This window comes from Mesoplodon densirostris, chromosome 1 (genome assembly GCF_025265405.1).
Source record: "Mesoplodon densirostris isolate mMesDen1 chromosome 1, mMesDen1 primary haplotype, whole genome shotgun sequence".
NCBI lineage: Eukaryota > Metazoa > Chordata > Mammalia > Artiodactyla > Ziphiidae > Mesoplodon > Mesoplodon densirostris.
The window spans coordinates 201,109,478-201,122,090 of record NC_082661.1 but is presented as its reverse complement, the minus strand read 5'-3'; the positions used below and the strand labels follow the sequence as shown (position 1 = coordinate 201,122,090).

Sequence of the window (12,613 nt, the reverse complement as noted above, 5' to 3'; positions counted from 1 at the left end):
TTTATGAATCATTGAAAGTGAGGAGCTAGATATTTCAAGTACCAAGACATTTCTGAGGTTTTTTTTTTTTTTTTTGCGGTAAGCGGGCCTCTCACTGTTGTGGCCTCTCCCGTTGCGGAGCACAGGCTCCGGATGCGCAGGCTCAGAGGCCATGGCTCACGGGCCCAGCCACTCCGTGGCATGTGGGATCCTCCCGGACCAGGGCACGAACCCGCGTCCCCTGCATGGGCAGGCGGACTCTCAACCACTGCACCACCAGGGAAGCCCTCTGAGTTATTTTAATTACTGTATGGAAACAAGCATTAATATTCAAGGAATACATATTTTTACATCTTTAAAAGAATTTTCTTTTCCCACTAATATACTTTATGACCACAGCAAATTCTGCAGATATTTTAACGTGTAAAAGAGGCTCAAATAGAAATTTCCATTTCTTTAATTAATACATGCTGGTGTCATTCCCTATAATGTTTACCTGGGAAATAGCTTAAGAATAATTGATAAATGTGTAATTTAGAAATTAAATGTACACCCTCTCTGCATTTGAGATTGCTGTTCCAATGTTGCCTTTCTCATCTCTCACAAGGTTCATGTGGACATATTCAGTCCCCAACTAGAATAACTGTGGATACTAATGATAGATACATCTACGAGTAAACTATTTGAATTTCCTAGTAAAAGCATGTTTCTGATAAGGGCAAAGTCATATAATCAATTTAAGTGAGTCAACAATCTTTTTGCAAGAAAAATTCATTTCTAGATCTATAGATCTAGACCCTTGTCAACTATCGGGCAGCTCCATGCCACTGATTCTAAGAGGAACTGGACTATATAGGTAGAGGAGGCTCTGGATAAATTCAGCACTCACTCTAGGGAAAAAGACCCAATTCAAACTCGGGGATGATGGGTCAGTAACACCACATTGGTATAAAAACAAAGAGAGGTATTTTTCATTGTTATATTACTTAATACACTAACTGCTCCAGCGGTAGGTAAGGAGGATCATAATGGAAATTTTGGTGTTTTATTTCTGTGCTAGCATGAATTAGCTGAGTGAACGTGAGCCATATAACATTTCTGGGACTCATTTAACCCATTCATAGAATGGAAAGGTTTGGTTTAGATAAACTTTTTAGTTCCTTTCAGTTCTCAATTTATTTGACTCTGTCTTTTGTTTCTGGTTAACTCTCATATCTGTTGAATCCTCTGTGAGCACTTTGGACTTTTATTTTTTATTATAATTTTCAACTTTGTATGTATTCTAATTAAACTTTAGGTGAAAAAAAAAACCTAGCATTTAAAGTTACATTGGTCCTTGACATCTGACTAAAAACTAATCTTCTGTACAACATTTTATTACTAGGAATTAAGAATGTTCATAAAGACAATAATCAGTTCTAATATTGGAGAAAAAGTTTACTTAACTGTCCGTACAAGTTACTTTGCACAAGAATAAGCTTTTTCACATGAGTTTTTTTGCTTTTTGCATTTTGTTTTTGTTAAGAGTTTGGTGTTTGACCCCATTTTGTGGTTTGAACAGGAAGGAAGGTGACAAATCCAGCTAAAAGTTACTTTTCAATTGTACAGTAATCCTGAATTATAATAAAACAAGAAAAACTGCAAACCAATTTTACACAAGCCTTGCATAAGTTCTACACATTTTTAAAATGTTTTTACTTTTTGACTCTCTTAATGAGGAATATTAGAGGGGTTGATCACGATGGTGGAATAAGAAGACATGGAACCCACACCCATCCCAATGAATACATCAAAATAAGTCTATGTGTGGAACAATTCTCACTAGAAACTGGCAGAAAGACTCCTGTACAACCAAGGCTGTAAGAAAGACTCACGTGTAGTCAGGTAGGAAGGAAACAAAAATGATCAGGTCAGGACCTGTGCCCCTGGAAGAGGACTCAGAGGAAAAGGGAAAATACATGGGCAGAGACCAGCTTTGGGGAGTAAGCGGTGAGAGCCGCAGACTGGGTGCTCTAGTCCTGGGGTCCTGCAAAGTGGACATGAGCCCCCATGGATGGCTGGAGGACTTTAATACCCCACTGACATCAATGGACAGATCAGCCAGACAGGAAATCAATAAGCCAACAGTAGTCTTACATGATACAACAGGCCAGTTGGATTTAACAGATATCTACAGGAAATTCCATCCCAAAACAGCAAAATACATATGCTTTTCAAGTACACATGGAACATTCTCCAGGATAGATAAAGTCTCAACAAAACAAGTCCCAACAAATTTAAGACGACAGAAATTATGTCAAGCACTTAGACCTACCAAAATGGTATGAAACTAGAAATTACAGAAAGAAAAATGGGAAAAGAACAAACATGTGGAGACTAAACAACATGCTACTGAAAAAACCAATGGGTCAATGAAGAAATCAAAGAGGAAATCAGAAAATACCTTAAGACAAATGAAAATGGAAACACAATTCTCCAAAATTATGAGATGTAGCAAAAACAGTTCTAAGAGGGAAGTTTATAGTCATACAGGCCTTCCTCAAGAACAAGAAAAATATCAAATAAGCAACCTAACCTACCAACTAAAGGAAAGAGAAAAAGAACAAAGCCCAAAGTCAGCTGAAGGAAGGAAATAATAAAGATCAGAGAGGAAATATAAAAAAAAATAGAGACCAAAAAAACAACAGAAAAGATCAGTGAAACCAAGAGCTAGTTTTTTGAAAGATAAGCAAAATTGATAAACCTTTAGCCAACATCAGGAGGACTTTCAAGATGGTGGTGGAGTAAGACATGGAGATCACCTTCCTCCCCACAAATACATAAAAAATACATCAACATGTGGAACAACTCCTACAGAACGCCTACTGAATGCTGGCAGAAGACCTGAGACTGCCCAAAAGGCAAGAAACACCCCACATACCTGGGTAGGGCAAAAGATAAAAGAAAAAACAGAGACAAAAGAATAGGGATGGGACCTGCACCTATGGGAGGGAGCTGTGAAGGAGGAAAAGTTTCCACACACTAGAAGCCCCTTCACTGGTGGAGATGGGGGCGGGAAGCTTCGGAGCCATGGAGGAGAGTGCAGCAACAGGGGTGCAGAGGGCAAAGCAGAGAGATTCCCACACAGAGGATCAGTGCCGACCAGCACTCACCAGCCCGAGAGGCTTGTCTGCTCACCCACCAGAGCAGTTGGCGGCTGGGAGCTGAGGCTCAGGCGTCAGAGGTCAGATTCCAGGGAGAGGACTGGGGTTGGCTGTGTGAACACAGCCTGAAGGGGGCTACTGCGCCACAGCTAGCCGGGAGGGAGTCTGGGAAAAAGGCTGGAGCTGCCAAAAGGGCAAGAGAGCATTGTTTCAGGGTGTGCGACTGGAGGGGATTCCTTCCCTGTCTGCCTAAACAAGCAGGCAGAGCACTGCCTAAACAAGCTCCAGAGATGGGCATGGGCCATGGCTATCAGCTCAGATCCCAGAGACAGGCATGAAACATTAACGCTGCTGCTGCAGCCACCAAGAATCCTGTGTGCAAGCACAGGTCACTATCCACACAGCCCTGGGAGCGTGTGCAACATGCCACGGCCAGGGTCCTGTGATCCAGGGACAAGCTGGCTGGGAGAACACACGGTGCACCTCAGGCTGTTGCAGTGCCGTGTTGGCTTCTGCTGCCGCAGGCTCGGCCAGCATTCCAATTATAACTACCATACCCTCCCTCCCCTGGGCATGAGTAAGCCAGAGCCCCCTAATCAGCCGCTGCTTTAACCCTGTCCTGTCTGGGCGGGAACAGATGCCTGAGGGCAACCTACATGCAGAGGTGGGCCCAAAACCAAAGGTGAACCCCAGGAGCTGTGCGAACACAGAAGAGAAAGGGAAATTTCTCCGTGCAGCGTCAGGAGCAGCAGATTAAATCCTCACAATCAACCTGATGTACCCTGCATCTGTGGAATACCTGAATAAACAATGAGTCATCCCAAAATTGAGACAGTGGACTTTGGAAGCAACTGTAGACTTGGGGTTTGCTGTCTGCAACTGATTTGTTTCTGATTTTTAGGTTTATCTTACAATAGTTTTTAGCGCTTGTTATCATTGGTGGATTTATTTATTGGTTTGGTTGCTCTCTTCTTTTTTTAACATTATTATTTTCTATTTTAATAATTTAAAAAATTTACTATTATTATTTTTTTGTTTCTTTTATTCTCCCTTTTCTTCTGAGCTGTGTGGCTGACTGGGTCTTGGTGCTTTGGCCTGGTTCAGGCCTGAGCCTCTGAGGTGGGAGAGCTGATTTCAGGACACTGGACCACCAGAGACCTCCCAGCCCCACATGATATCAATTGGCGAGAACTCTCCCAGAGATCTCCATTGCAACAGTAAGACGCAGCTCCACCCAATGGCCAGCAAGCTCCAGTGCTGGATGCCCCATGCCAATCAACTAGCAAGACAGGAACACAACCTCACCCATTAGCAGAGAGGCTGCCTAAAATCATACTAAGTTCACAGACACCCCAAACACACCACCGGACGTGGCCCTACCCACCAGAAAGACAAGATCCAGCCCCACCCACCAGAACACAGACACCACTACCCTCTACCAGGAAGCCTACACAAGCCACTGAAACAACTTCACCCACTGGGGGCAGACACTAAAAAAAATGGGAACTACGAACGTGCAGCCTGTGAAAAGGAGACCCCAAATACTGTAAGTTAAACAAAATGAGAAGACAGAGAAATATGCAGCAGATGAAAGAGCAAGGTATAAACCCACCAGACCAAACAAATGAAGAGGAAATGGGCAGTCTACCTGAAAAACAATTCAAAGTAATGACAGTAAAGACGATCCAAAATCTTGGAAATAGAATAGAGAAACTACAAGAAATGTTTAACAAGGACCTAGAAGAACTAAAGAGCAAACAAACAATGATGAAAAAAAAAAAAGGGCTTCCCTGGTGGCGCAGTGGTTGAGAGTCCGCCTGCCGATGCAGGGGACGCGGGTTCGTGCCCCGGTCCGGGAAGATCCCACGTGCCGCGGAGTGGCTGGGCCCGTGAGCCATGGCCGCTGAGCCTGCGCATCCGGAGCCTGTGCTCCGCAACGGGAGAGGCCACAATAGTGAGAGGTCCACGTGCCGCAAAAAAAAAAAAAAAAAAAAAAAAAAAATGTCTATAGCAAAACAGAAACAGACTCATAGATATAGAAAACAAACCACTAGTCACCAGTGGGGAGATGGAAGTGGGGAGGGTCAAGATAGGGGTATGGGATGAAGAGATATAAACTACCATGTATAAAGTAGATAAGCAACAAGGATATACTGTACAGCGCAGGGAATTACAGCCACTGTAACTTTTAATGGAGTATAAAATACTGAATCACTATGTTAAACACTGGAAGCTAATATTGTAAATCAACTATAATTTAAAAAAAAGAAAAAAAGCACTGTTATAACATGTGCCATTTTTTGAAAGGTTAAGCAACCTTTATTTCTTTTTGGAAATCACAATTAATCAAAGGATTGGAATCCTTTCCATATTTGTTTCACGAGATTGGAAGACTCCTTCCTTTCTTCTTTTATCTTCTAAGTTTCACACTCTTTATGGGTCTCTGAAAGTTGTAAAAGGTTAAGACTGAATTTTATTCATTGGTCCTTGTATTAAGTGTTAAATAATTCAGTATTAACTAATGCTCATTTCTAATTTTCTCTTAATAATCTTGTTCAGCAACGAAAAACACTGAAATTAGAATAAAAAGTCCTGTATTTGACCAACGGGCAAGTAATTTAACTTTTTAATCTTCAGTTACCTTATTTGGAAAAACATGTTTGCCAAGCTCTATTATGTCAAAACTCAATTCTCAACAGAGCACTAATTCAGGGCTACTTGGACAGACTGAAGGAGAATTTTGAAGAAAATATAAACTTGTCTATAAGCCAACTGGGAACACCTCCATGGGAAGGTGGGTTGGCCCCTCTGTAGTGGGCAGGTGGGAAGATGAGTGCCTGGAGGTTTAAACACAGACCCTACCCTGCACATGATGTTCATTTGGTACCCAATGTAAATTCATATTCTTTTCCATTAGAACCTAGGTAAAAACACATTTCAGGCTCTCATCCTTGAATAGATTATTATCCAGCTTATTTCAAAAGTTTATCTGGGAGAAATAATACCTAAAAATAATTAGGCATTATTATCCTAGGAGACAGTCTAAAGAGTGGATTAGAGCATAGGCTCTGGAAACAGACATCCTGCATTCAAATCATGGCCCCAGCTTTTGCCAGCTCCATGACCTACTGTGCAACTCTACCTTTCTGTGTTTTGGCTTATCATTTGTGAAAAGGAAGTAACATTAGTTCTGGCTCAACAGGATTGTTGTGGGGACTGAGAGAGAAACATAACGTGCTTAGAACAGTGTTTGGCACATCGTAAGCACTAAATAACTGTCAGTCAATGAGTACAACCGCTATGGACATGTTAATAACTGACCTATTTTAGGTACAGAGGTATTCTAACTTCAGTCCATGTAAGACATTTGGTCATCAAAAAGCTATATAACAAGGTCTTAGTAACTTAGGTCTAAGTATAAACTGACTTTTTCTTTAATGGTATGCCCTCAGATATTTTAAGGATTAATACATTAAAAAATAGGAGATGAAAAAATCTTTCATTTGCTATGAGTATTTAAGATATTATAAAAGTAAAAAGATTTACTTTTGGACACAATTTTGCTTCCAAGAAAAATGTTCCTCTCTTGAAGAACTGGTATGTGTATTTCTATCAGAGAATGAGAATTATACAAAATAGCTTACTGATGTCTGACAGTTTTGACCTACAAAAACAACCGTTTCATATGGTTCAACTAATTTTCATGCCTTCATTTTTGCCTTGGCTCTCAGGAAAATGAGAACTAAACTTAAAGCTTCATCAAGTTTAACTATATTAATACCTGTGATCAGCATATTTGCTTCCTTCTCATCACGCTTCTGATTATTACAACTTTAAGAATTTGAGGGTAAAACTTAAATATTTTTGGAGGAAAGTAGTATATACATAGTGATAATAATATTCTTTATACCCATGAAGGTTGTTAGAAAAATCAAATAATGTACATGAAAGTATTTTGTAACCTAAATTATAGAAATTGTGAACCCACTGACCTTCAAGTCATTGGACAAAGTTTTTTTCCTACAATTTTGTTTCTTCTTAGATTCTTTCTAAACTATTAATCTCAACATTTAAAGTCTTCAAATTCTTCCCAAAAGATTTATGATAAGACTCAAAGCTGGTCGCCATTTAGTTTTTGACCTTCACTCTGGCCCCAGCATACCTCCATACTGAGATTCTTACATCTCCCTGAATCTGTTATCTTCTCACATGTCTGCATGTCTTTGATCACACTATGCCCTTGGTCTGGAATACTTATCCACACCATTCTGACTGAATAAATACTCCTTTTATTTCAAGATTCAGTTGAAGCATCCCTCAGTTAAAACTCTTTTCAATCAAAATTATCTCCTACCTAAGCTACCTTAGCTCCCCAATTAGTGTCCTTATCTCAAATTTGTCATTTCTCTAGTTCATCAACATTAGTCTAAACTACAGGTCCCATCACATCACTGAGATGCTGAAAACCACAACTCTCTTCTGATTCCAATGTAAGGCCTAAAATCCTTGACATGGAATTGAAAGCTCTTTATTAGTAGGCCCATGACTATCTTACAAGGTACAAGAGAAAAATTATGATGGAAATGAGGGGAAAAACATTTTGAAAACCTACCGTTTTCTTTTAAGGGTACTTGGGATGAAGAATTTCCAGAACTATGCAAAGTCATTCCTGTGGTATAAATTAAATTATTAGACAGTTTAAAAATGGTCAGATACTATATACAGAAGTAATTTCTTCTGATAAATTCATAAAAATCAACAAAACATTAAGACAGCAACAATTTCTTTTATTTACACTCAGAAAAATATGTCTCCCCACAATGGGCTTTTTTTTTTTTTTTTTTTTTACTACTTTTAATGTCCAAGTTAAGCATATCAACTTGTTTTGCAGAATAAATTTAAACACAAATGTATTGTTTCTGACAATGACATTATGATGTCATATATGAAATGATGAAACTAAAATGAGTTTTAAAAGTATCTGTTCAAATGTTAAAAGAAAGTTCAATATTCGATAAGAATGAAAATCAATCAAAAACAAATGCAGAAAATAATTTTTTTATGGTTGAATTTTATTTTACTTGTGTTTTTCTATGGAATATTCACTACTCTATATCTGATATGTGATGAATTTTTATGTAGAACAAAGCCTTCCTAATGAAAATAGCTTAGAATCTATAAGAGATCCCATTATATATGAATACACTTTGAAAATTATTTTCTGAAAGATTAAATCAGTGTCTTTTTAGGCTATTTTCTTTTTTTTGCACTACGCGGGCCTCTCATTGTTGTGGCCTCTCCCGTTGTGGAGCACAGGCTCCGGACGCACAGCCTCAGCGGCCATGGCTCATGGGCCCAGCCGCTCCGCGGCATGCGGGATCCTCCCGGACCAGGGCATGAACTCGTGTCCCCTGCATCGGCAGGCGGACTCTCAACCACTGCGCCACGAGGGAAGCCCATTTTTAGGCTATTTTCAATGCATAAGGTGACCTATAAGATGGAGTCTTGTCTTTCATCTGTTTAAAGTTTTTTAACCAATTCAATTTAAATTGATGGTAGTATAATCTCTGAAAGCTGTAGAAACCTATATTAATAAAGTAATGTGACCTTCCATAAATACTTATCAATTATAGTGTAGTTCTCTTTGACTCCATTTACTCCACATATCCCCAATCCAATTACAGGGTGAGAAAATACTTTTTAACTTTGTATAGTTATGATCACACTTAGTTCCAAGGGAGAGTTAATTAGTATTATTTAGTAAAATAACCACAGAAAAGGGTATCCTTGTTGACCACTCGTCTGCCCAGCTGTTTCCTATTCTGAGTAGTCATTCAGACCTCTGTGCTTAAATGTCTACTTTTCTAAAAGATTGATTCCCATGCAGTTCACTTTTAAGATGCACAAAACAACAGGAATCCTTCTGTTTATCTTATAACGTAGTGTGTATTTATAAACACAAACAACTTCTGTCTATACTTAAATAGTTCATAGGCCCCAGCTAGCTGGGAGAAATTGAGAAAACTTAAATCAACTAAGAATTTCTACCTAACAACCATAGCGCATTTCATAAAACTATCTCTTTCTAGACACAATTCCATTCTGAAAGTACCCTAAATAAACTTTTCTTAAAAAAAATATAGCATTAGTGGAGTCTACTCTCACAGACTGTAAGGAAACTCCAAAGGAAGGCTATCCAAAGCCATGGCACCAGACTACCTGGGTTCCCTTGGTCAGAATGTCATGGCCTTTAACTGTGACCAAGAGAAAGCTAACAGTCTGTGCCATGAGGTAATCACTTGTTAAATCAATTTTTGATTTGACTTGGTACTTTTTAAGTAGCCTAAAATTTTATATTCACAAAAAGTTTTGGTAATTAGGACATACAACCAAAAATAATTTCCTGGTAATTAACACTGTCTCATTCACTTCATTATGAGCATGAGGTAAGGGAGAAAGAAGGTAAGCTTGTTTATGCTGACCTATAACATATGCTTGACCAGGGTCTTCAAAGGATGAGGAGTCTGATTCCTGTTTCCTCCTTTCAGGACTTCTGTTTAAACTTGCAACAGGCTTTGAACTAAAGAGGGAAAAGGAAGGTGGGGGGGAAGTGTCAAGGTAAAAAAGTATGATGAAAATAATAAATTGTCAAAACAGAAACAAGAGTAGGAAATGCAGAATTTACAAATATGTAGTTTGGGTTAGTTAAGTATGTTCTTACTTATTAAGTTTTGTGAATCCTGCCAAAGATTCCATATCAGATCTCGCCATCTGGTGAAATGGTTTTCCTACCAACTCCGCAGTGGTTTGTGGTGGGGATTCCATGTTAACAATGACATTTTTCCGATGAGGATAGAGAGAGGCCTGACTCAGATCGTGGTATGATTTACTCATTCCTCTAGGGTTTTCCTCCCAAGAAGCTTTGTCACTCTTCTCTTTTGCACTGTTTTGCAATGGCTGGTAAAGCGACAGCTCTGAGCAGGATAGCCTCTTCAGAATCTCAGCTTGAACTGACAGAGGTCGAACGGCAAGTTTGTTCAGGGTGCTGCTGGCCAGACTACCAGTGCTGATTGCTCGTCCCATATTAAATCCTCTAACGGACTCTGCTTGGAGATTCAGGCTCCTAAATGAAGCTTTCTCTACAAGGAAATAGGATTGCTTTACATGATGGAAACACCATAGAACCTTTTATGAGAACAGCTATTTTAATAAATAAAAAACAGCATGCCATTTTTAATCATTTTGATTGCCATCAGAAGTAGGTAGCTTTCAGAGTGGCAATCGAGGATTTTAAAAAGGAGGTTGGAAGATTCTGGTTTTCTTACCATCTCTCCATCCTTGTAGCTTTCTCACAGCCAGGGCCTGGTCAGCATTGCCTTATTTCATCTAGTGATTTTCCTGGATCTAATAATGTTTGGGCTTCATTCAGGCTTGCTGACCCCAACACAGTTTTCAGTTAGAAAGGAGAATGTCATTTGACAGAGAAAATTTTATCGCTAGTAGTGTCTCTGCTAAAATACCAGCAAACCAAAGATGGGGAGAGGGAGAGATAAAACCTGGATAGGCCAATATAGTGAGATCATGCCTGAAAAGAGCTGTGCAGAGGAGAGTTTTGCCCAGAGAAAAAGTTCTTATTATATTTTTAAAAGCTTATATGGCAGATTGTGGTGATGTTTGCACAACTCTGTTAACAATGTGGATATACTAAAAATCATTGAATTGTGCACTTTAAGTGGATAAATTGTATGGTATGTGAATTAGGTCTCAATAAAACTACTACTAAAAAACAAACAGACAAAAACAAAACCCCCAAAACCCCAAACCGAAACAAAAGCCTTTCATGGCCAATTTTCTGTCATTTCATTACTATGCCAATACCACCTCCCCACCTTGTAGACTTTTCCTGATTTAACTGAGGCCCGGGGGCCACAAGAGAACTACACATTACTTGTCTTTTTTGTTTCTGTTAATTAACATGATTAAGGAGCTGGGGTTCTCTTTATGCTTAAATTCCTTTCACTCCTAAATACATACCCAAAGTATTCTTGTAGGGGTCAAATTTAGAGATACCTTGTAACAAGTAATTGGCTACTGTTTTATGAGAACCAATGTCATGTCAGTATTGGAACATTTGAGGCTATAAACGAAAGCACTGCATCACAGAATTTTGGCATTAAAATCCTTTCATGTATATAAAGGACCAGAAGCATAGAATTTCAAATGGTTTGGTTGTTCATGAATTAGTAATCCACATCACAAGGCACCCCAATTGGTCTCCCCATGGAAAGTACCAATACAGCTTGACCACTATGTAAAACAGCTGCGAAAACTTGTTTTTTAAAAAGAGAATGTCAAATGTTGCTGATTTAGATCTTAAGATTCTGTTTCATTTATCTTCTAATTCCTAGGAAGATTAATAATATTTCATCTCAGGTGTAAACAGATAGGAAAACAATGCAACTCTTTCATATTCATGCATCAGAATGAAGTTTAAATAAACATGTCTCTTGAGGACACAGGGAGGGAAGGGGAAGCTGGGAGGAAGTGAGAGAGTGGCATGGACATATATACACTACCAAATGTAAAATGGATGGCTAGTGGGAAGCTGCTGCATAGCACAGGGAGATCAGTTCAACGCTTTGTGACAACCTAGAGGGGTGGGATAGGGAGGGCAGGAGGGAGGCTCAAGTGGGAGGGGGTATGGGGATATATGTATACATATAGCTGATTCACTGTTGTACAGCAGAAACTAACACAACACTGTAAAGCAATTATACTCCAATAAAGATATTGAAAAAAAATAAACATGTCTCATCACCAGGAAAATTCAACATTCTTTCTCTGAAGTAGAACTTGGTGTCCACACCAAGTTAAAACATAACAATAAAAAAAACGTTTGTTTTAAAATTCCCAGTATAATCTTTAGCTTCTAATAGAGTTTTTATGAGAGCAGATAACATTAATTCTATTTTCTTTTACTTTGAGAGCAGACTTTATTCAAGGACGCAAAAACTGAGTCTTAAGCAGATTCAACTACTGGGAAATGCCTCTATACCCAAAGTTTTCTTCACCCTAAAGGAAAATGTAGACCAAACTTTGGCAGGCATAGGGACCACCAGTTCAGCTTAAGTTATATCTGTTTTGTAAACATACCAAGGATTATGCTATTCAAATCCATTCATAGCTCATTCCTGGGTAGAACTTAAAGCGTTGCACATATCCATGGGATGGAATTATAAACCACCCACTTATCTACTGTCCTACTGCCTTTCACCTGGAAAGGACTCGAACATGGACCACCAGGATGGGAAAGGACATTAGAATGAACCTACATCCTATTACTAATGTTTCAAATTTGAACTCAAAGCCTTTGTTAGTTCCACACTCAGTCTGCAATCCACACTGTGCTATTATTCAGTCTCTTGTACTTGTTTTGTATTTCCTTATACCATCAACTAAATTGTATGCTCTTTTGAGGAGAGGGGCTTCAT

General features: G+C 39.1%; 1 protein-coding gene across 8 annotated transcripts in view; it reads right to left on the bottom strand.

Annotated features, from left to right (window-relative positions):
• Positions 1-12,613, bottom strand: part of PTPN13 (protein tyrosine phosphatase non-receptor type 13) — a 224,132-nt gene that overhangs the window by 61,423 nt on the left and 150,096 nt on the right. For all 8 annotated transcript variants that reach the window (XM_060114277.1, XM_060114281.1, XM_060114278.1 and 5 more), the window contains 3 exons: positions 9,844-10,261; positions 9,605-9,702; positions 7,735-7,791 (listed from right to left, as the gene is read on the bottom strand). In XM_060114277.1, coding sequence (XP_059970260.1) covers positions 7,735-7,791; positions 9,605-9,702; positions 9,844-10,261 — 573 coding nt within the window. The remainder of the gene's footprint in view (positions 1-7,734; positions 7,792-9,604; positions 9,703-9,843; positions 10,262-12,613) is intronic.